General features: G+C 57.2%; 2 protein-coding genes across 3 annotated transcripts in view; both read right to left on the bottom strand.

Moving 5' to 3' along the window:
* Nucleotides 1-4,254, bottom strand: part of SLC8A2 (solute carrier family 8 member A2) — an 83,679-nt gene extending 79,425 nt beyond the window's left edge. Inside the window, exon 1 of the mRNA XM_044989037.1 lies at nucleotides 4,143-4,254. The gene's annotated coding sequence lies outside the window, so the exon portion shown is untranslated. The remainder of the gene's footprint in view (nucleotides 1-4,142) is intronic.
* On the bottom strand, nucleotides 1,601-17,694 carry KPTN (kaptin, actin binding protein). Of its 2 annotated transcripts, none has more exons than XM_044989039.1 (12): nucleotides 17,382-17,694; nucleotides 16,008-16,090; nucleotides 14,581-14,665; nucleotides 12,558-12,612; nucleotides 11,620-11,695; nucleotides 10,496-10,569; nucleotides 9,900-10,009; nucleotides 7,410-7,505; nucleotides 6,821-6,887; nucleotides 6,207-6,342; nucleotides 4,143-4,352; nucleotides 1,601-2,208 (listed from the first exon to the last, which is right to left on the bottom strand). In XM_044989039.1, exons 1-12 carry the CDS (start codon nucleotides 17,677-17,679, stop codon nucleotides 2,077-2,079), a joined length of 1,422 nt encoding a protein of 473 aa, XP_044844974.1. In that variant the 5' UTR covers nucleotides 17,680-17,694; the 3' UTR covers nucleotides 1,601-2,076. The 2 variants fall into 2 exon arrangements, with proteins under 2 accessions (XP_044844974.1, XP_044844975.1); XM_044989040.1 differs by lacking the exon at nucleotides 1,601-2,208 and adding an exon at nucleotides 2,218-3,353.
* Nucleotides 17,695-19,195: the final 1,501 nt, after the last annotated feature.

Raw genomic sequence — 19,195 nt, 5'->3', positions numbered from 1 at the left:
CCTTTCCCGCAGCCCGGCGGCTGAGACGGCTGCAAATGGCCACAGCTCAGAGATGCTGGGTTTTGCCGAGATCACTAGTCCCACCTCCCTGGACGTTGCTGTTTTATTCGTCGTGTACGAAGTGACACTGAGGTCTAGTGCTTAGAGCTCTGCCCTCAGGCCTGCTTGGCACGTCACTGCCCCGCCCCGTGCCTCAGTGTCCCCATCTGTAAAACGGGGTAATGACGCTGCGCTGTTTTGTCGAGTGCTCTGTGATGCGCCTGAGAACGGCTGGGGGTTATGAGAGGAGTGCTCCCTAGAGCCCGCGCTGCACAGATCGGAGGCAACGAGATGTGGCACAAAGAGGTGAGTCACATTCCGAGCGCAGGACGGAGAAATGGCTCCACGGGCGCTTCCTGTCTAACAACCCAACGCTTGCGTAGCTCCTTACAGCGGAGGATCTCGCAGCGTTTAACAAGCGTTAGCAAATTCAGCCTTGCAGACGCCCGGCCTCCTGGGTGACAAGCTCCCCATTCCACTGAGTGAGTTCACGGCAGCGCTCGGAATAAAACCTACATCTCCTGACACCTGCACCTAAAACAAAACCTCCCCCTGCCCCCCATTCATTAGCCCCCACTGCCTCAGGCTGGGCAGCTAGAGAATCCTGGCTCGCACGCCTGCCCCTAGCTGCTTCCAGCCTTCGCCAACCACTGCAGCCCCAAAAAACCCCCAGAGGCGATTCAGAGGGACCCAGCTTAGAAAGATCCAGAGACTCCCAATAATTCAGCTCGGTCCAGCAGGAACCGCTGCCGACTCTCCCAGCCGCATATGGGGCTGCCTGTCCCTGGCACCTAGGGCATGGCAGGCTGTCAGGCGGTGAGCCAGGCCTCCTGGGGAGCTGCTCCCTGCTCTCCCCCTCCCCCGACTCACTGGGTGACCCCAGGCAGGTCGCTGCCACATGCTGTGCCTCAGTTTCCCCATAAACTGTAAGACGGGGAGAAGCGTAACTAGAGGAAACCGGAAGGGCCCATTTTGATCGTCCAGCCTGACCCCCCGCAGAGCGCCTCCCCTAGCGATTCCTGCATCCAGCCGACGCTCAGGCTGGGCTCAGGCTTTCAGACAGAAATTCAGTGGGAACATTGGACTGGACGGGACCTCCTGGGTCACTGAGTCCCACCCCTGCTATCACAGGCCCCCCCTTCAGAAACTGACCAGGGTCCATCCTCCTGCCAGTTCGGGGGTTTGCCCCCCTGCTACTCCAGAACCCGCTTGACTCAAAGCCGGCAGGTGATGGCGAATCCAGGACCTCCCTGCGCTGGTTCTTCCAGGGCTTAAAGACCCTCGCTGCTAAACACGAGCCCATTTCTAGTCTCCGCTTGTCTGGCTCCAGCTCCCAGCCGCTGGCTCTCCCTGGCCTTTGCCTGCTAGCCCAAGGGGCTCCCAGAAATGGCCCCCCACTCGCAGAGCGCTTCCCCTTCTCTGGCCCAGGAGCTCCCCCATCAAAGGGTCACCTCCAATTTATAACAGGAAGGCCCCAAATGTGGCCTGCAGCCCCTCCAGCAGGGACCTCCACCTGGCTCCACACCCCCTTCCCAGGGCAGACACAGACGGCAGCAGGACACTGGGGGCATGGGAACTTTTACTGGACGGGAGGGGGTGGGGGTGAATGTAAACGTCCCTCCAAGTCAGCTGTGGCCCTGGGTGTCACACTTCCAGGGCCTCTTGTGCCCCGGGCTGGCCCCTGCCTGGCTGGCCCAGAGCGGGCAAAGGGACCGGAGGAGTCCGATGTTGCGCACCAGGAGGGGAGTGCCTGGTACCGGCACGTGCTGCGCGGAACCGGCACACGTCCAAGCCAGGAAGGCTCCAGCACGGCTTCCTGGTTGGCTGCTCCACTCTCCACTCTCGCAGATGAAGAGCCGTTAGGGCTGGATCCTCCGTCATGTCCTGATCTCTCCCTGCCGCTGCCATCATCGCTCCCCTGGCTGTTGAGGGCCCCTCTGCCTGCCAGCCCCTCCCGGAGCCCCTGCGGCGAGCAGGCTCCTGCAACCAGGCTGGCCAGAAATCAGCTGCGATGTGGCGAGCGCAGGCCGTGCCCAGTTATACCTCTGCTGCTTCCCCCTCCGCGTTAGCATCTCGCACCCGCTGGGAGAGGCGGCTGTGGCTCGCCCGCCGTGCCGCCTCCTGGCGAAGCCTCTCCAGAAGGCACTGAGCCGTCTGCTTCAGGCTGTGCTGTGTGGGAGGAGAAGGGGGAGAAGCAGTGAGCTGGTGAGCGGGACGGGCCCAGAGAGGTTACCGCTATCGAGAAGCCTCCCTTCATTTCAGGAGCCAGCTCAGATCACCCACCTGCCGGAACTCACTTCAGCCGCCCCGGCAGGCCTGGCCTCCCACCGCTCGACTGGCCTAGCGCTCGCTTCTGCTAACCTGCACACGCATCCGCACAAGAATCTTCTCCTCTGCAGCTCCTGCCTGCCTGTCTCTCTCCATCGCATGAGCCCGCCAGGGCAGGGGCTGCCTTCGGCGCGCCTCTCCCAGCACAATGGGCTCCTAGGCGCTGGCAGAACGATAATCAATCGCCGCTGAGCGGATCTGCTCTTTCTTTCTCTGCCAGCTGTTCTGTATCCTGGCTCGTGTCTGGGGTGCGTCGTGCACAGAACACACGTTGCAGAGTCGTCTGGCTGCACCCCGATGTCAAAGTGCAGGACTCAGGCCTGGCACCTTTCCCTTGTGACAGCCGGGTCTACAGGCAGCGTTTGGGGCTGTTCTATGGGGAGCCGGACTAGGGCACCTCAGACGTTTGCCTTTTCTCAGCCCTAGAGACAGTCTCCCTTTTCCTTCCTACAGTCGGCAAGGGCAGGAAGTCCTGCCTCTGTTTACGAGACTGCGGCTCTCCGGGAAGATTCTCCAAGAGTACAAGGACAACGGGGCTAGGGCGGCCCTCCCGATCCCGGGCTGCTCCTCTTGGATATAAGCTCCCCATTGCTGCATGCAACATTCAGGCCGTGCTCTGCAGCACCGTGCTGGGGACATTCGCCACCACCTGGAAATGGGGTTTTTACCCCCCTGTTTGCTGCCCTTCTCTGTTCCCCGGCACGCAGGGGCTGGCCCGGGGCCCACGTTTCTATTTGAAATGAATCGTTAATAGGCAAAGAGCAGAGCGGAGGAGGGACTCGACAGAGCCACGAACTCTGAGCTCCCTGTTACCCTCGGCCCATACAAGCGCCGGCAGATCCCCAGCAAGGTACGGCCCAGGGAATCTAGACGTGATAAAAGGCAATACTCCTTCGTGTGGTGGCAGGCGCAGGCAGAGGTGTTCGCAGCGCAACAGATCAGAGGGTCAGTTATTGTGACACTTCCATCACCAGTAACTTTTGCAGCTAAGACAGGAAGAGACAAATCTAGTGCATGAGCGGATCCCAGCAAGGAATCCCCCATCCTCCCATATCGCTGGCCTGTGACACTAGTAGAAGTGGGGAAAGGGTTTTTTTTTTAAATCATCTTCTGTACCCGGCACTGGGCACTGCTGAAGGCTGCACCACCCGACTAGATGGCCCGACAGTCTGCAGAGGTGAAACAAAGCCAGCTTCCTACATCCCTCCTCCCCAGCCATGCTTGGCATCCCCGGAGTTCTGCAGCATGGGTCTTATCAGCCCTGGGGATTCTGCGAGACTCTCGACTGGCCAGTGAGAGGGGAAGCCTCCCTCAGGGTGGAACATCTCACGACCGCAAGGAGCGGGGGACCCGATCCCCAGAAACAGAGACCACAAGGATCCATCAGAAATCTAACTTTGAAATATTACTCTCACATTTCTTGCAGCATATTTCACCCCCAAAGATTGCAAAGGATTTAAGTCACATATGCAAGGATCACTTCACCTGCCAGAGGCATGCACCGACCTCCAGGCGGGGATGTGGCAGCTGTTTGTACAGGGACTGCTCACCTACCACTGACATGCAGCCACCTCCAGGCGGGGATGCGGCAGCTGTTTAACATCCACATAGCAACCCCACCCACCAGTTTAGGACAGGAAGTGAAGCAGAACCCTGTGTCCAACAGGAGAGTTTTCAGCCAGAGAGAAGGTCATTATCGTTGGCCAGGACACTGGGACAGCTAAAGTCTGAGGGCTACTGAGATCTGCTTGGCCTTCTCAGAAGGGCCAACTCACCTGCAGGACATGCAGCCCCTTCAGACACACCACGGCCAGCTCGCAGAGCCCATCACAGGTCAGGTCTGCGTACTCCATGGACAGCAGGGGGCTGGGGAAACTCCGCTTCCAGAGCAGATGGAACTCCCCAGCGGGCAGCGACAAGCCTTCGGCCTCGGCTGCGCCAGCACCGGTAGCTCCCGAGCTCCAGTACTTGTAACAGAGCAGCTCCTGCAACAGGGAGAAGAGAGAAACGTGCTGGGACGCAGGCAGGCGAGTTTGCAGGCGGACAGATGGGCCGTGCTAATGACGGCCAGGCTGCACTGGCACGGGAGGGTGTAACCCAGCGGGATGCAGGCGCAGCACGAAATGATCAACATTTGCAAAAGAGCCAGGAAGCTCCTGATCAGCCCCCACCTCCGGACAGCCGTCCCTCCTCCAGCAGGCCTGGCACCTGTGCCCAGGAAACACACACACACTTTAAACCTTGTTAGCCAGGAGAACTCCCTGCCACATGATTTCACTGAAGCCAAGAGCTTAGCGGGATTCAGCAAGGGATGTTTGTGTGATTAGCAAGAAAATCCAGCGTCAGAACAGTGAGGATTTGGCCAGGCTAGAGATTCTCCTGCTTCAGGGCACGAGCCGAGCTCTAGCCACTAAGGGGTAACAGGGTCTCACCTTATCTGGTGCTCAACCGGACGCTGCCTCAGTTTCCCCAACTCCGCAGCCAAACAAAATCACCACAACCTGGGGCTTTGCACTTTTTATCCTAAGACGGTTCAGCTTAAAACCAGGCGCACCCAACGTCTGTCTGCAGGCTCGCTAGCTCAGGAGACCCGTCCCGAGGGCTCCCATCCGCCACACAGCTCCCTGGCGCCTTTGAATCTCTCCCTCTCGCCCTTTATACCTGGCTAGGGGGTCGGACGGCTGAAACGGAGCTGGGAGTTCGAGGGGATCACAGATCAAATGGGTCACTCATGTGAGGCGGCTGTGAACAAGGTGACTAGGATTCCGAGGGGTGTTAACGGGAGTGTCGTGTAGAAGACACGGGAGGTACCTGTCTCCCTCCGCTCAGCGCTGGGGAACACACTTTACAAAAGATGTGGACAAAGTGGAGAGAGCCCAGAGGAGAGCAGCCAAAGGGAGAAAAGGTTTAAAACACCTGAGCTAGGAGGAGAGGTTAAAACAACTGGGCACGTGTAGTCTGGAGAACAGATGAGTGAGGGGAACCTGAACAGTCTTCAAGGCTGGTGATCAACTGTTCTGTGTCCACCGCTGGTAGGACAAGGAGTAAGGGGCCTAATGGGCAGCGAGGGAGCTCTAGGTTGGGTATCAGGACAAACTTTCTAACTCTGAGGCCGGTTAAGCCCTGGGACAGGTGACCAGGGAGGCTGTGGATTCGCAGCCACTGGCGGATTTAGGAACCGGTTGGGCAAAGCCCTGTCTGGGTTGGTCTAGGTTCACTTGGCCCGGGCTCAGCGCAGGGGGCTGGATCCAAGGCCCTTTCGAGGGCCCTTCCAGCCCAACATGTCGATGATGCCACAGTTTGATTCTGTGATGTCCCAGCTGCGCTGAACCTGAGTCACGTGCTCCTGTCACATGACCCGGGGACAGCAGAACCAGGAGGTGGGAGCCCCACCGCAGCGTGAACTCACGCACGCCCGGCATGCGGGTGGGGACGATGGATGTGAGAGTGGGACGCAGGGAGCAGGTAGGAACCCCCAGGACCCCCATTCCCTGCCTGGAGCCAGCTGCCCCCCTCTCTCCCACCTGGCAGAGTCTCAGTACCTCCCCTCGCCCCCGCTATCACCCCTCTGCCCCCCGGACTCGGCCTAGTAAAAGGCCAGGTCACCCTGTGGCAGAGCAGTTCCCGTCACTTCAGGGTTTGCTGCACCTTCCTCTGAAGCAGCTGGGACTGGCCAATCCCTCGGTGCCCCACCACAGAGTCACACAGCAGATCCCACCTGGCACATGCTCTCACCCACTGCCTGGGTTGCCCCTAGAGCAGCCCATTTCAGGGGGTTTCACCATGCAGATAGGGGCGCTGCAGCCTCCCCCAGCACCCCACCATGCCCCTCCGCCTACCTGCCCATACGTGCCGAGGAGTATCTCGGGCGCCCCGTCGAAATCGACGTCGGTCACCAGGGCACAGAGCACGCTGTCATGCTGGTCGCTGGCTGGCAGGGTCAGCTGATCCGCCAGCCCGTGGGTCAGGACGTTCCTGGGGGGCACGGTGAGGGAAGTTACCCAACACAGAGCAGGGATCTCCTGAGCCCAGCCCCCTACGTGCTCGGCCATGCTGCGTCTCAAGCCGCCACGCCTCCCTCCAGGAAGCCTGGGTCAGGGTCAGGACTGAGGAAGGCTCCTTGGGGAGGACCCTGGCTCCGGGAAAGGTTGTGTGTGGCTGGGCTAGGCAGGCCATTAAGGCCGCGCGTTCCCACTCGTAGGCACATGTGCCCCGGCTCTGGGCACCGGGAGAGGGATCCTGCCGATCCAAGCGCAGATGAGCTGGGCGGGAGGAGACCTGCCCCCGAGCCAGCCACGCCGCAGCAGCTCTCCGATGGTAGCGTCTGCGCCCTCAACCCCACGTCATCTGATCCCGTCATCCCCAGTCAGGGCCCGGGAAGGGCACCACGGGGGAGCGCGCCGGGAAAGTGCGTCTTGGCGTGTCCCAGCCCCCGCCCGTCCCCAGCACTGACCTGTACACCACGGACAGCTCGATGGTGCTAGTGACGAGCACACTGTAGCCCTGGTCGCCACCGTTACCTAGGGGCAGCAGACACAGCGGGTCGCGACAGGGAGACACACCGGCCAGCGGGCTAACGCTTGGCTCCCAGCCATCGCAGGGCTCTCGGCAGCCTGGCAGCTTCCCTCTCCCCACCCGCCAGGCAAGCTCGGCTGGGCCCTCCTCGACCCCCACTCCACCTGCTGCCTCGCTGCAGCCCGACTCCACTGCAGGGGTCGAGCGAAGCAGAAAGCAGGACTCCAGTGGCCTGCACCCTCCCTGCAATGTGCCCCCCCAAGACTTAGGGCACAGAACAAGTGCCTGTTAGCGAACCCGCCTGAACCCCGGCAGCCCCAAAGGACACACGAATGGCTGGAAACCGGAGCGAGGGAGGGGACTGGCTGTTTGCGAGGGAAGGCAAAGAACAAGCTCGTTTGTACTCTGTGCTGCAAGGGTTAACGTGCATGAGACCCCAGAGCACCCGCGAGTTACAAATGAACCCCCCCAATGTCTGCTTGGTCAAACCTAAGCCACGCCTCCCACCCAGCTCCCTGCGGGCTCACCATTGTGGGCAGGGTCACTCTCGGAGCACGGCAGCCTGAACACCAGCACCTTGGAGATGGGGCCGTCCTGCTGAACGCTCCAGCTCTGCAGTACCTCTGCAACGGAGAGCAGAGACACAGGATGCTGAGGGCACGGCGGACGACCCAGCCAGGAAGGAGCGTAGGCCCTGCCCATGCTATAGCTGGGTGGGACTTTTGGGACAAAATGTTCTCCCGCCACGTCCCCAAAACCGTTAGCGGGAAATGATCCATTTTGACGAATTTCCCGACTGAAAAAAAAAAGTTTTAATGTTTCAGAAAAGTTGGGGGGGGAGGGAAGGGGTGGGTTGAAATTTAACATAATTTACATTAAACAAAGGGTAAAAAAAAAGGTTGCAATCGAAACGTTTGGAAATTAACTAAACGTTTCCACTGACCGGAACCTGGACTGATTTTGGTCTCTCGGGCTGTGAAATTTGGGGGGATTTTGATTTTTTGTCCAATTTGGGAGGGAAACGGCTTCGAAATCTCCACCGTTCCCACGGGATGGGAAAAGGGTTTTGTGCCCGGCGCTAGTCCACACTGCTTGTGTAGACACGATTCGCAGCAGCCCAACACCAGCTGTTTAGGCCAGTGCTGATGCACTAGCAGTGGAAACTCCCACCCAGCGTAGACACGGCCTTACTCAACGCATGCCCTGCTGCAGGGAGGACAGAGTTAAACGTGGGTCAGTGCATCACGGGACCCCTGGGTGGAGAGGCCAGATCTACCCTGAGATCTAGAGATGGAAAAGCCCCACAAGCGGCCAACTGGTCCATCTCCTCTCCAGAGCCTAGGGCAGGTCATCCCCCGCAGAGATGAAAAAGCCCATCAGTTCCCACCTGGCCAAGCCCCTGTCCCGAGGGGTGTAGTAGGAAGCTCCCGCAGTCTGCTCCCCGGGGCCGTGCAGAGCCTCGGTTCAGATGAGTTCCCCTCCTTCTTGAGCGTCCGTCTTAGAGAGGGGAGCCTCTGTGCTCGCAGGAGGGGACCCAGCGGCCGAAGGAGGAGCCGTTTATGGGAGATCTAAACCGCTGTTACTCAGCCCGCTCCTAGCATCACCCCACTGGTGTCAGTGGGGCCAGATGGAAAGGGAAGGCGCTCTGCTGAAGCTAGACTGATCCATCCCAGCTGGGGGTCAGGCCCCCGTTTGCAGCAGCAATGGCCACGGCACCTTCTGCTCACGGACCGGACTGAGACTCAGCAGATCCCCGCCCTGTTCCCGGCGTGACACTGCACCCCATATTCTTCAGAGTTACGGTATGATGGTTATGACATAATTGTGATGCGTTTTGTACAAACCAGGTCATGTGAGGTATCATTGGAAAAGTTACGATTTGCAGACTCTGATTATCCTATTTGCATGCACGTATCGTTCCTGTATCAGTTATAAATACTGACTGTGTATCTGTACTTCAAATGCGGTTACACCTGGGTAACACCCACTAGACAAGATGCTTTCAGTCCACATGGCTGGTTGGGAAGGGCCTATTCAGGGAAATGAGTCACTGGGAAAAACATCAGGCCTTAGGAGACGCTCACCCCCCACCTGGTGAGCCGTCCCGAGCACACGCCCCTGAGCGATGGCTGCTACGACTCTACAAGAACATGTGACCAGGCCACGATGCTGGACTCCATCTTGGGATGTCAGTGTTTTTCTACGAAACAGTCTGGGAACTAAGCTTTGAAACAAAGGGTTCCCGCTATATGCTAAAGCTATATAAGGCAGGAGAGACGTCATCTGTGGTTCTTCACTCCCCACACGCCAGCGGAACAAAGACTGAACGGGGGGAAGTGCTGGACCCAGCCTGTGTATGAAACGCCTGGGAATCCCAAGCTGCAAAGCAAGTGTAGCTTGTACCTTGAGAATCTGCAGCCTGCTTGTACCTTCTCTCAGGGTGAGAAACTTCTAATTCATAGTCAGTCTAACTAGTGTGTTAGACAGTTTGTGTTTCTGTTTATTTCCTAGGTAATCTGCTTTAATCTGTTTGCTATCACTTAAAATCTATCCTTTGTAGTTAATAAATTTGTTTTTGCTTTACCTAAACCAGTGAGTTTGAGTGAAATGCCTGGGAAAACGTAGCTCAAAGGCTGTTGCATAATCCTCTCCTCATTGAGGGGGAAGTGAACTGGACAATAAATTCACACTGGCTGGGGTTTGGGCCAGGTCAGGACGGTACAGCCCTGGGGACTGAGGCTGGGAAGCTGGTGGTTATTTTGGCTGTTGGTTCGTGCAGCGACTAGCCAGAAAGCCTGCAGGTAACTGCCGCTGGGTGTGTTCCTACCTGGCGGAAGTGTAGGATCAGGAGCGGGTCTGCAGCTTCTCACAGCAGCTCAGTGAGAGACGGAGCCCAGGCTGCTGGGTCAGAGGGCTCAACGGTACCCCAGTTCCAGGTGGCACCACGGGGGGAACCCGTCACACCTGGCGCACCCACCAATGCCCTGCGTGCCCTTGGAAGGGCAGCCCTGGCTCACCTCTGCTGGCCTGCTCCACCTGGGCCACCCGGACGTAGCCGCTCTGGCACCCGAAGGCTGTGAGACGCCGGCCTGAGCCGGGGATGTTGCAGACGTCCAGCCACAGCACGCTGGGGGGGGACACAACACGTGAGGGGGGAGAGGAAAGGAAAAGGCGGTAGGAGACAATCAGGCAGGGAAGGGGGAGAACGTCTCAGGGGGACCAGGCGCTGCAGAGCTGAGAGTAGCAGCAGGAAGCCCTGGCACAAGAGAACCAGCCTGGGTGTCCACCAGAGCAGAGATCGCAGCCTGCAGGCTGGGGTCCCAACCGCTCTGCCTACTCGCTAAGGAGGGGGAGAGGGCCGGGCAGGGGGGGTGGCCGACCCAGCGCGGGACAGGCTGGGAACCACTGGTGTCAGCTGGGTATAAACCGTGGCTTAGCGCCGCAGCTGGTGGCAAACGGAGGCCTTGACTCCAATGGAGTGACACCAATCTGGGGATCTGGCCCCGGTTTGTGATAATGAGTCGCCCCCCCAGCCCCGCAGCCACTAACACAGACACCTCCTCCCCCACTCAGCCGCACGGGGGACACGTCCCTACCAAACCATTTCTCCTACTTGCTGGGCAGCTCCTGGAGCTCCGGGAAGAGGTTCTGCACGGGCTGCTCCTCGAACTGGTGCAAGCCTTTGTTCTGCAAGGGGGAAGCGCTCGCGTCACTGCCCCAGAGATGGCTGGAACCCCTCCAGGCCCGGCCAGCCACTGTGCTCAAATACCCTGGGGGCCAACCCCAGTTACTCGCATTCAGCGTGCCACAGTGCGCCTTTGCGGGAGCATGGCCGGACCACCACACAGACTCAGGAGACCCGGGATCTACTCCCGGCTCTGCCACTGGCCTGCTGGGCGACCTTGGGCAAAGTCACTGCTCTTTCCCTGTGCCTCAGTTTCCCCATCCCAAAGGGGATGATGAGACCAACCTCCTCTGTAAAGTGCTTTAGGAGCTGCTTACGAAGAGTGCTAGGTAACACTTCGCTATTACCACATGGAACGTCTTCTTTCTTTTTTTTAAAGGGACAGCGCACACATTCCTCCCCCAGTGCTGATACCAGCAGAACGGCATCTCTGAGAAGGAAGTGAACCTGCACCAGGGGTCACACAACAAGTTCCCAGCCTTGCGAGGCCCAGGGGAGGGGCAGAGAGCCAGACAGTGCGATGCAGGTGCAACGGGGGGGACTCTTAGTATTAGAGAAGCAATGAAGAGCTGCGGTGGATTCTCAGCACCTGGAGTCTCTCTCTCTCTCGAGACAGGACACCTCTGCTCTAGCTCAACCACAAGCTATGGGCTGGAGGCAGCAAGAACAGGGGGAAATTCTTCAGCCTGTGTTACGCAGGTCACCACAGCACCCCCATTTCCGGTCCTAAAGCACTGCACAGATGGCTGGGGAGGAAGCTGCCACACCTCACCCCTTCAGGGCCACCTTCGGCACTGAATAAGCAATTCCTGCCCCACCCCACTGCAGAGGCAGCTGCATGTCGCCCTGGTGAGGGATCCCCATGTTAACAGCTGCCCCGCCCCACTCCAGAGGTGGCTGCATTCTAGTGCAGGTAACTAATCCCTGTGTTGGAGAGGAAAGGTGCCACGCCACACAGGAGTCAACTGTTCTCCGAGTGAGCTCCGGAGCACATGGGTCCATATCAGGGCATAACCCAGCAGCGCGGGGCTCCTCGTGTGCACTGATCTCACCTCTTTGTACAGGTGAATGCAGGGGTCGTTCCCGCTCAGCAGAAAGACTGTCTCTGGCCGGTCTCCAACGTGGACTCTGGAAGAGCAGAAAAGGAAAATAATTCCCAGAATTGGCAATTCCACGCATCTGAGGACCCAGCAGCGGGAATGGTGCCGCTGGAGGAAAGACTTTGCTGCCGACAGATCCCAAAGCGCTTCGCACGGGCCTGGTTCTGAACGGTGCTGAGCACCCTGATTCTCAGGGACTCCAGCAGGACTTGAGCGTGTTCAGCACTTCGGGATCCAGCACACACAGTCCACCCGACTGGGTACCACCCAGGGCTGACACGCCTAACTCTCGAGAAAAGTGCTACCGGATCTTTAAGGAGCGTGAACAATCCTAGGCCTGGTCAACACCTAAAAACGTAGGTTGACGCAAGTTGCCAGCATCATCCTATTTGCGCACGTGTCTACACTTCCCTGTGTCTCCGGCCGACGGAAACGCCCCATTACGGCGACTCCCCAGGCAGTCTGGCACCATGGCCAACCTACCAAGATCGACGCCGGGTGAGCGTAGACACTGTGTGACCTGCACTGATCCTACCAGTCCTCCAGCCGCTGTCCCATAATTCCCCATTCCCTGCATCAGTGACCACTCTGGTCACAATTGTAAACTCCACTGCCCAAGGGTCACGGAGCCTGGCAGCCACCCCCGCGTGTTTCTGAAATGCCTTTCCCGGATCACCCGTCTTGTTGTGCACAACTGCCCAGCCGGCCAGGCCCGTTCCATGTACTAGACACGCCCAGGCCTCCGAAAGACAGAATGGCAAATCCCAAGGTCTTCAACGTCTCTTTTCCGGCTGATGTTTAAAGCAGGGAGGGGCTGGGCGGTTATTGCTAGCGTGAGCTCGCAGGCTCGTGCACGGCAAGAGACGAGAATGGCGGAGCGGTGTACGTACTCCGCATGGTACAGCTGGAATGGGGTGAACTGCAGCTCCAGGTTCAGGCAGCTTTCTGGAGGGGAAGAACAGAGATGAGTAAGAAGGGAAATCGGACACAGAATTACCCGCCAGTTCTCTAACTAAACACCACCACAAATCACACCACAGGCTCTCTGAGAGTCAGAGGCTGCGGCCCAGAGGATCTGCTTTGACGTTTAGCATTCCTGCAATCGGCGCTTTAACCCCCACCTCAGAGGGAAGCGGTAGATGCCCATGTGACCAGGGATCTAAGAGATCAACATTCAAGTCCCAGCGAGGCGACCCTGGCACATCACCGCACCTCTCCGGGCCTCACGCCCTCACTGGAGACGAGAGCCAGCTCAGCTGAGTTACGGTTCCAGCCAGCTTTCTGTTTCACGCTCGACTCTTCTACGTCCTCGAAAATCTGCAGGGGAACTTAGACTGCACAGGAATGTGGCGTGCCTCCTTGGGGCGCTGGCTAGGCTAGTGATCCATGTAGGGGACCGTGCGACGAAGGGATTTCTGAGATACAGACGCCTCCCCACCCCGCAAAACAGCTTTTCTTAAGGTTCACAGATTTTTTCCAATATTTTTGCACAGTGACAGGGCTCAAAGCTGGGCTGTGAAAGGATAAAATGAGGGTGACAGTCCTTCCTTCAGCTTACTGTTTGGTTACGCCGGCTGTTTAGCCTGTATGCTCTTTGGGGCAGGGACTGTCTCTTACTAGGTGCACGTGCAGCGCCTGGCACAACGGGGGCCTGGATCTTGGTCGGGGTCTGGGCAGCGCCCGGCACAACGGGGCCCTGATCTCGGTCAGGGTCTGGGCAGCGCCTGGCGCAAATGGGGCCTGATCTTGGTTGGGGTCTGGGCAGCACCTGGCACAACGGGGCCCTGATCTCAGTTGGGGTCTCTAGGCAGTACCGTAATAATCATAATTCAAATTAGGCTGGGGAACAGACAGTCATTCTGTCAATCTTGCCCTGTCCCCTGCCCGCCTCCCCTAGCTATGGGCTAACCGGGACCTAGCAGGAATTAAAGAGGGGAGACGGACCTACCTAGGATTGTAGGAGGCTGAAGGGTCTAAAATTTAACAAGAGCCTTCCTGATACTATTTCCTTTTTAATGTGTTTCCACAGTAAGGAGATGGGGGGGACCAGAATAAATCCGTAAATGTCTTCAAGATGAGGATTGTAACAGTGTTAAAATCCCAGCCAGCCAGCTCAGTTCTGCAGGCGGTACATTTAATCTGATTGAAGGACGGGCGCACCAGCAGAAGTTACACTAGGCAGCCAGTTCTAGCAAGAATTCTCTGTAGTAACTTAAAGATCTTCATCTCTGGAACAAAATCTTACATTTCCTTAGCACCTCTCAGCCTACAGGATCCCCAAGGGTAACTCACCTCCCATTAAAATGCAGCCACCTCTTGGGTGGGCTACAGCAGCTGTTCAACAGCACACAGAACTGCCATAGCATTGCAACTGTTATTTGCTGGTTATTATTTGGATTACAGCAGGGCCCAGAAGCCCCAACCACAGGCAGGAGCCCATCGTGCCAGAGGCCGTGCAGACACACGGGAAGGGACAGTCCCTGCTCAGAAGAGCAGAAAGTTCTGCAACCGGAACGAACGTGGGAACTTTAAGAAGACAACCCCATTGCTCACATTGGCCAGGACCCCAGGGATGACAACCAGAGCTTTAGGGAAAACGCCGGGGGACCTTTTGCAACCTGTCACTGGCCAGATTTCAGTTAGGTCTTCTCTGAAAGAGGGTGCCTCACGGGGGAGAGCGCTCGCTCCTCAGAGCACTCCCAGCTGAGCCACCACCACCACCACCACCACTCCCTGCAGCACCTGTGTTTTCCCTAGAGGTCCCACAGCTAAGTACTGAGCCAGGCTGATGCGGCTTAGCTTGTAAGATGTGACAAGATCGTAGCCCTTGGGTTCACTGCAGGAGGCCAATGATGTTTACTCTGCTCCCACCAGACAACAGCACAGGGGTCAGACGTTAGCTTGGTTACTTACGTGCGATGGAGTCCAGGTTATATTCCGATCCGGGCTCATAGTCACAATAAATGTTCAGAAATGGACTCGCTTTATCTCCAGAGTCCTAGAGCGAGACAGGGAAAAAGAGGAATCCGTCTGAGGATCATCAGAGACGTTAGCTCAGGGGTCGGCAACCTTTCAGAAGTGCTGTGCCGAGTCTTCATTTATTCACTCTAATTCGCGTGCCAGTCATACATTTTAACGTTTTTAAAAGGTCTCTTTCTATAAGTCTATAATATAGAACTAAACTCTTGTTGTATGTAAAGTAAATAAGGTTTTTAAAATGTTTAAGAGGCTTCATTTAAAAATTAAATTAAAATGCAGAGCCCCCCGGGCCGGTGGTCAGGACCCGGGCAGTGTGAGTGCCACTGAAAATCAGCTCGCGTGCCGCCTTCGGCACCTGTGCCATAGGTTGCCTACCCCTGAGTTAGCTTATGGAGTAACAGAACCTGTGGGGATCATTTCAAAGCACAACTTTTAAAAAGAGAACATTATCATTCCATTTTCGTAAGGGAACGGACAGTTCTGGGGACCAACAATGGAGTCTAAATCCTACACCTCTACTATTATCTAAGAGCCCTAGTCATGGACCAGCACCCCAGGGCACTAGGCAGAAAAGCAGAACAAAACCACACTCCCTGCCCCATGAAGCTTACGGTCTAATTATCTCACGAGGGACAACAGACGGACCCGGACCGAGGAGTACAAGGGAACAATACTGGCCTGTACAACAGGCAGTTAATCAGGGGCTCAAAGTGGTCACTGGCATGGGAATAACAGCTGGTTCTGTGGCCTAAACAACATCTAGCACTTTCCATCAGTAGCTCTCAAAACACTTTACAAAGGAGGTTGGTATAATTATCTCCATTTTACAGATGGGAAAACTGAGGCACAGAGCAGGTCACAGCCCTCTTTCATGCTAGCTGTCCCAGCAAAGAAGCCAAAAATTTGGGCTGAGATTTTTCATAGGAGCCTAAGGGGCTTAGGCACCCAAATCCCATTGAAACTCAGTGACAATTGGGCATCTAAGTCATTTAGCCACTCTGGGTCTCCACTGCCTATCTGTACACTGAGGACAATAGCATGGATCTACCTCACAGGAGAGTTGTAAGAATTAAAGATAGTGAGGTGCTCAGACACTACAGTAATGAGGATCATATTAGGTCGCTAGTTTAGACAGATGTGTGTGGAGTTAGATAAATTAGGGCTGCACCCAGGACACATGGCAGGGCTGCGTATGCAGTGCAGAAGTTTGCCTTGCTGCTGACTGGGCCATAGCAGTTTTGTTGCTAGCTACATCCTCAGGGATTTCACTCCAGCACCTTCCACAGAGCTACACGCATTTTAAAACGCAACAAACTCCATCTGTTGAAGAAAGTGGAGGGCAGGAAAGGAAAAGCAGGTACCTTAATGAACGTTATTCCCACCACGAGACCCCTCTTCGGCGGCGACTTGCTGAAACTGTCAATCGAGACAATCTCAGCATCAACTGCCAAGAAATAATAAATCATTTACACAACTGGTTACTATTATTTGCCCCAGGGAACAGGTCCCCGTGGTGTTAGTGTTGTACAAGCATAGACTAAAATAACAGTCCCTGCCTTGCAGAGTTTACGATCTCAGATTAACAGTTTAGATTTTTGCCAAAGGTCACAAAGTTTAATGCAATAATAATAAACTTTGCACAATACTTGACTCCTGTTTGCAGGCCTTAGACCAACAAAGAGTGTTTTTCCATAACCTCTCCCGTGCCTTTAAAAACAATCGCTACATTGCACCAGAGGGAGAATCTCAAAGCACTTAAAAAAGATCAGTCCCATTATCCTCATTCCAGAGAGAGAAAAACTGAGAGACAGGCCAAAGGCCACACAAAGAATCAGCAGGACGGCTGGGAACAGAACCCAGGAGTCCCAGTCCCTGTCCTAACCTCAAGACCCCCGTCCTCCCCCAAAACCCAGGAGTCCTTAGTCCCAGCCCCCTGCCCTAACCATGACTCCCACTTCCTCCCCCCACCCCTAATCTGACCTCTCTCACCAAGGAAATAAGTGAAAACATTCCTGTCCCCCAGCCCGGTTGGACTCCCCCCAACCCGAGTGTGCTCCCTAACCCCTCTCCCCAAGGATGTAGGTGAATTGTAGCTCCCACCTCTGTGACCCCTGACCCTAGAATGACCCCTGACCCCTCTCACCAGGGATGTAGGTGAATTATAGTTCCCTCAAGCTCCCACCTCTGTGACCCCGACCCTAGAATGACCCCTGACCCCTCTCACCAGGGATGTAGGTGAATTGTAGCTCCCTCGAGCTCCCACCCGTGACCCCTGACACCAGAATGACCCCTGACCCCTCTCCCCAGGGATGTAGGTGAATTGTAGCTCCCAGCCCTGTGACCCCTGACCCCAGAATGACCCCTGACCCCTCTCACCAGGGATGTAGGTGAATGGTAGCTCCCAGCCCTGTGACCCCTGACCCCAGAAAGACCCCTGGCCCCTCTCACCAGGGATGTAGGTGAATAGTAGCTCCCAGCCCTGCGACCCCTGACCCCAGAATGACCCGTGACCCCTCTCACCAGGGATGTAGGTGAATGGTAGCTCCCAGCCGTGACCCCTGACCCCAGAATGACCCCTGACCCCTCTCACCAGGGATGTAGGTGAATTGTAGCTCCCAAGCCCTGTGACCCCTGACCCCAGAATGACCCCTGACCCCTCTCACCAGGGATGTAGGTGAATTGTAGCTCCCAGCCCTGTGACCCCTGACCCCAGAATGACCCCTGACCCCTCTCACCAGGGATGTAGGTGAATTGTAGCTCCCTGGCCACCGGCCGCAGTTTCTGCCGCAGATCCTGGTAGCGGAAGTAAATCACCTTCCCCTTCAGGGTGGCCACCAGGAGCCCCCTGGGGCCCTCGGGCCCGGCCCCCCCCTCCGGGGGCCCCCCCGCGCCCTGCTCCGCCCCCCCCTCCCCGTCGGGGTCCCCCCGGCCCGCGCCGCCCCCGGCCAGCGCCGCCAGCCCGTAGACGTTGCTCTGGGAGGCCAGGCGGGTGAAGCTGTCCTCCAGCAGCGGGCAGCCCCGGCGCCCCCCCATGGCCGCGGCCGCTCCCTCGGCTCAGGCAGCTCGGCGGACACCTCGCCGCGGGGTCCTCGCCGGCCGGCCGGGCAGGCGCTCGCGAAGGCACCTCGGCCGGGAGTGGAGTGGGGGGGTCCTCGCGCAGCAGCCGGCGCCGGCGTCGCGGCGGGTGACGTCACAAGGCCGGGCAGGGCAACTTGCCCTGATCCAAAATGGCGCCCATGGGGCGGCGCCCTGTCCGCTGTCGGAGCAACAGCGCCCAAGGAGGCGGGGTCTGGGCCAGCGGGGAGGGAAGCCACGCCCCCTTCTGGGGCAGGGGCCGGACGGGTCAGCTAGGACAGCCCCCCCCCCCCCATGGGGCAGGGAGGACGTTCCCCCCCCCGGCAAGCGAGTGCTCAGGACAGACACCCCCATTTCCCCTATGCAGACAGAGTAGTAACCCTTTCCATGGGGCAGCAACTGCCCCACCCCCCACCGTGGTAACCCTTTCCATGGGGCAGCGACTGCCCCACCCACCCACCGTAGTAACCCATGGGGCAGGGGCCACCACCCCCAGGCCTTGGGGCAGGGCCCCGCGTAGTTCCACACTCATGAGGGGGGAAAGGACACGAAGGGCACTCGGGGCAGTCCTCCCTCTGCCGAAAGAGTATCAGGACAGACTCCCTCTAGAGGGGACGGCCTTGGGAGGGGCACTCAAAACCCCCCTGAGCACACCTCCATGGCAAGGTCAAGGGTAGTCGTTCCCCCTCCCCCCCAGACAAGGGCACCCCACACCCCCAGGACAGGAAGAGTGAGGAGCATTCAGGACAAACTCTCAACATACGTAAAGGGAACAGGTCCACCCTCGTGTTCCAGTTTCCAGGCTGGTGCCATGCCATCGCACTGCAGCAGGCGAGAAGTGATACGCAGCCTTTGCAACAACAGGCATTCTCCACTCGGAATAAACTCCAAAAGGTCTAAACTTCTACGTGACAAAGCACAATCGCAGCTCACTTTTTCTTTAGCAGTGGGGATGGGTTGAAGGGCTAGGGAATTGAGGGTTCAACACAGCTGTTACACAAGCAGAGATTTCTACGCTAAAGTCTTGCCCTTGTATCTGCTCCTAGATTCTGCCTGGGAAGATTTCATCAGAATTAGCAGTAGCTTTTTCCATGCTCTAGCAGCAGAGCTGGATTGTGTCATGACTGAGCCTCGTTTGAAGATAGGGACCCTCCAGCATTGCAGCACATTTATCCACCTCCACAGAACAGAAATAGCTGCTCTTTGATCACTAACTTGGGTTGCAGGAGGAGGAAGAGTCCCATTCTACACCCAGGATTTCTTGGGCCTGTTAAAAAGGTGGCTTCAGCATGGCTAGTTCTCAGGCAGTGAACCTGGAGCTAGTTTACTCCAGCCAACAGCTTGGGCTTGTTTATGTCAAGACTTGACCTATCTTCACAGCTGCTTCAACATACTAATGAATCAAACCAAGTGAGGGACTATGGCTCAAGTTCTGAAAGGCTGCCACCCCCTGAAGTGGTGTGCTGAGTCTTCA

Source organism: Mauremys mutica, chromosome 15, assembly GCF_020497125.1.
Source record: "Mauremys mutica isolate MM-2020 ecotype Southern chromosome 15, ASM2049712v1, whole genome shotgun sequence".
NCBI classification, from domain to species: domain Eukaryota; kingdom Metazoa; phylum Chordata; order Testudines; family Geoemydidae; genus Mauremys; species Mauremys mutica.
This window is presented reverse-complemented; position numbering and strand designations above follow the sequence as displayed.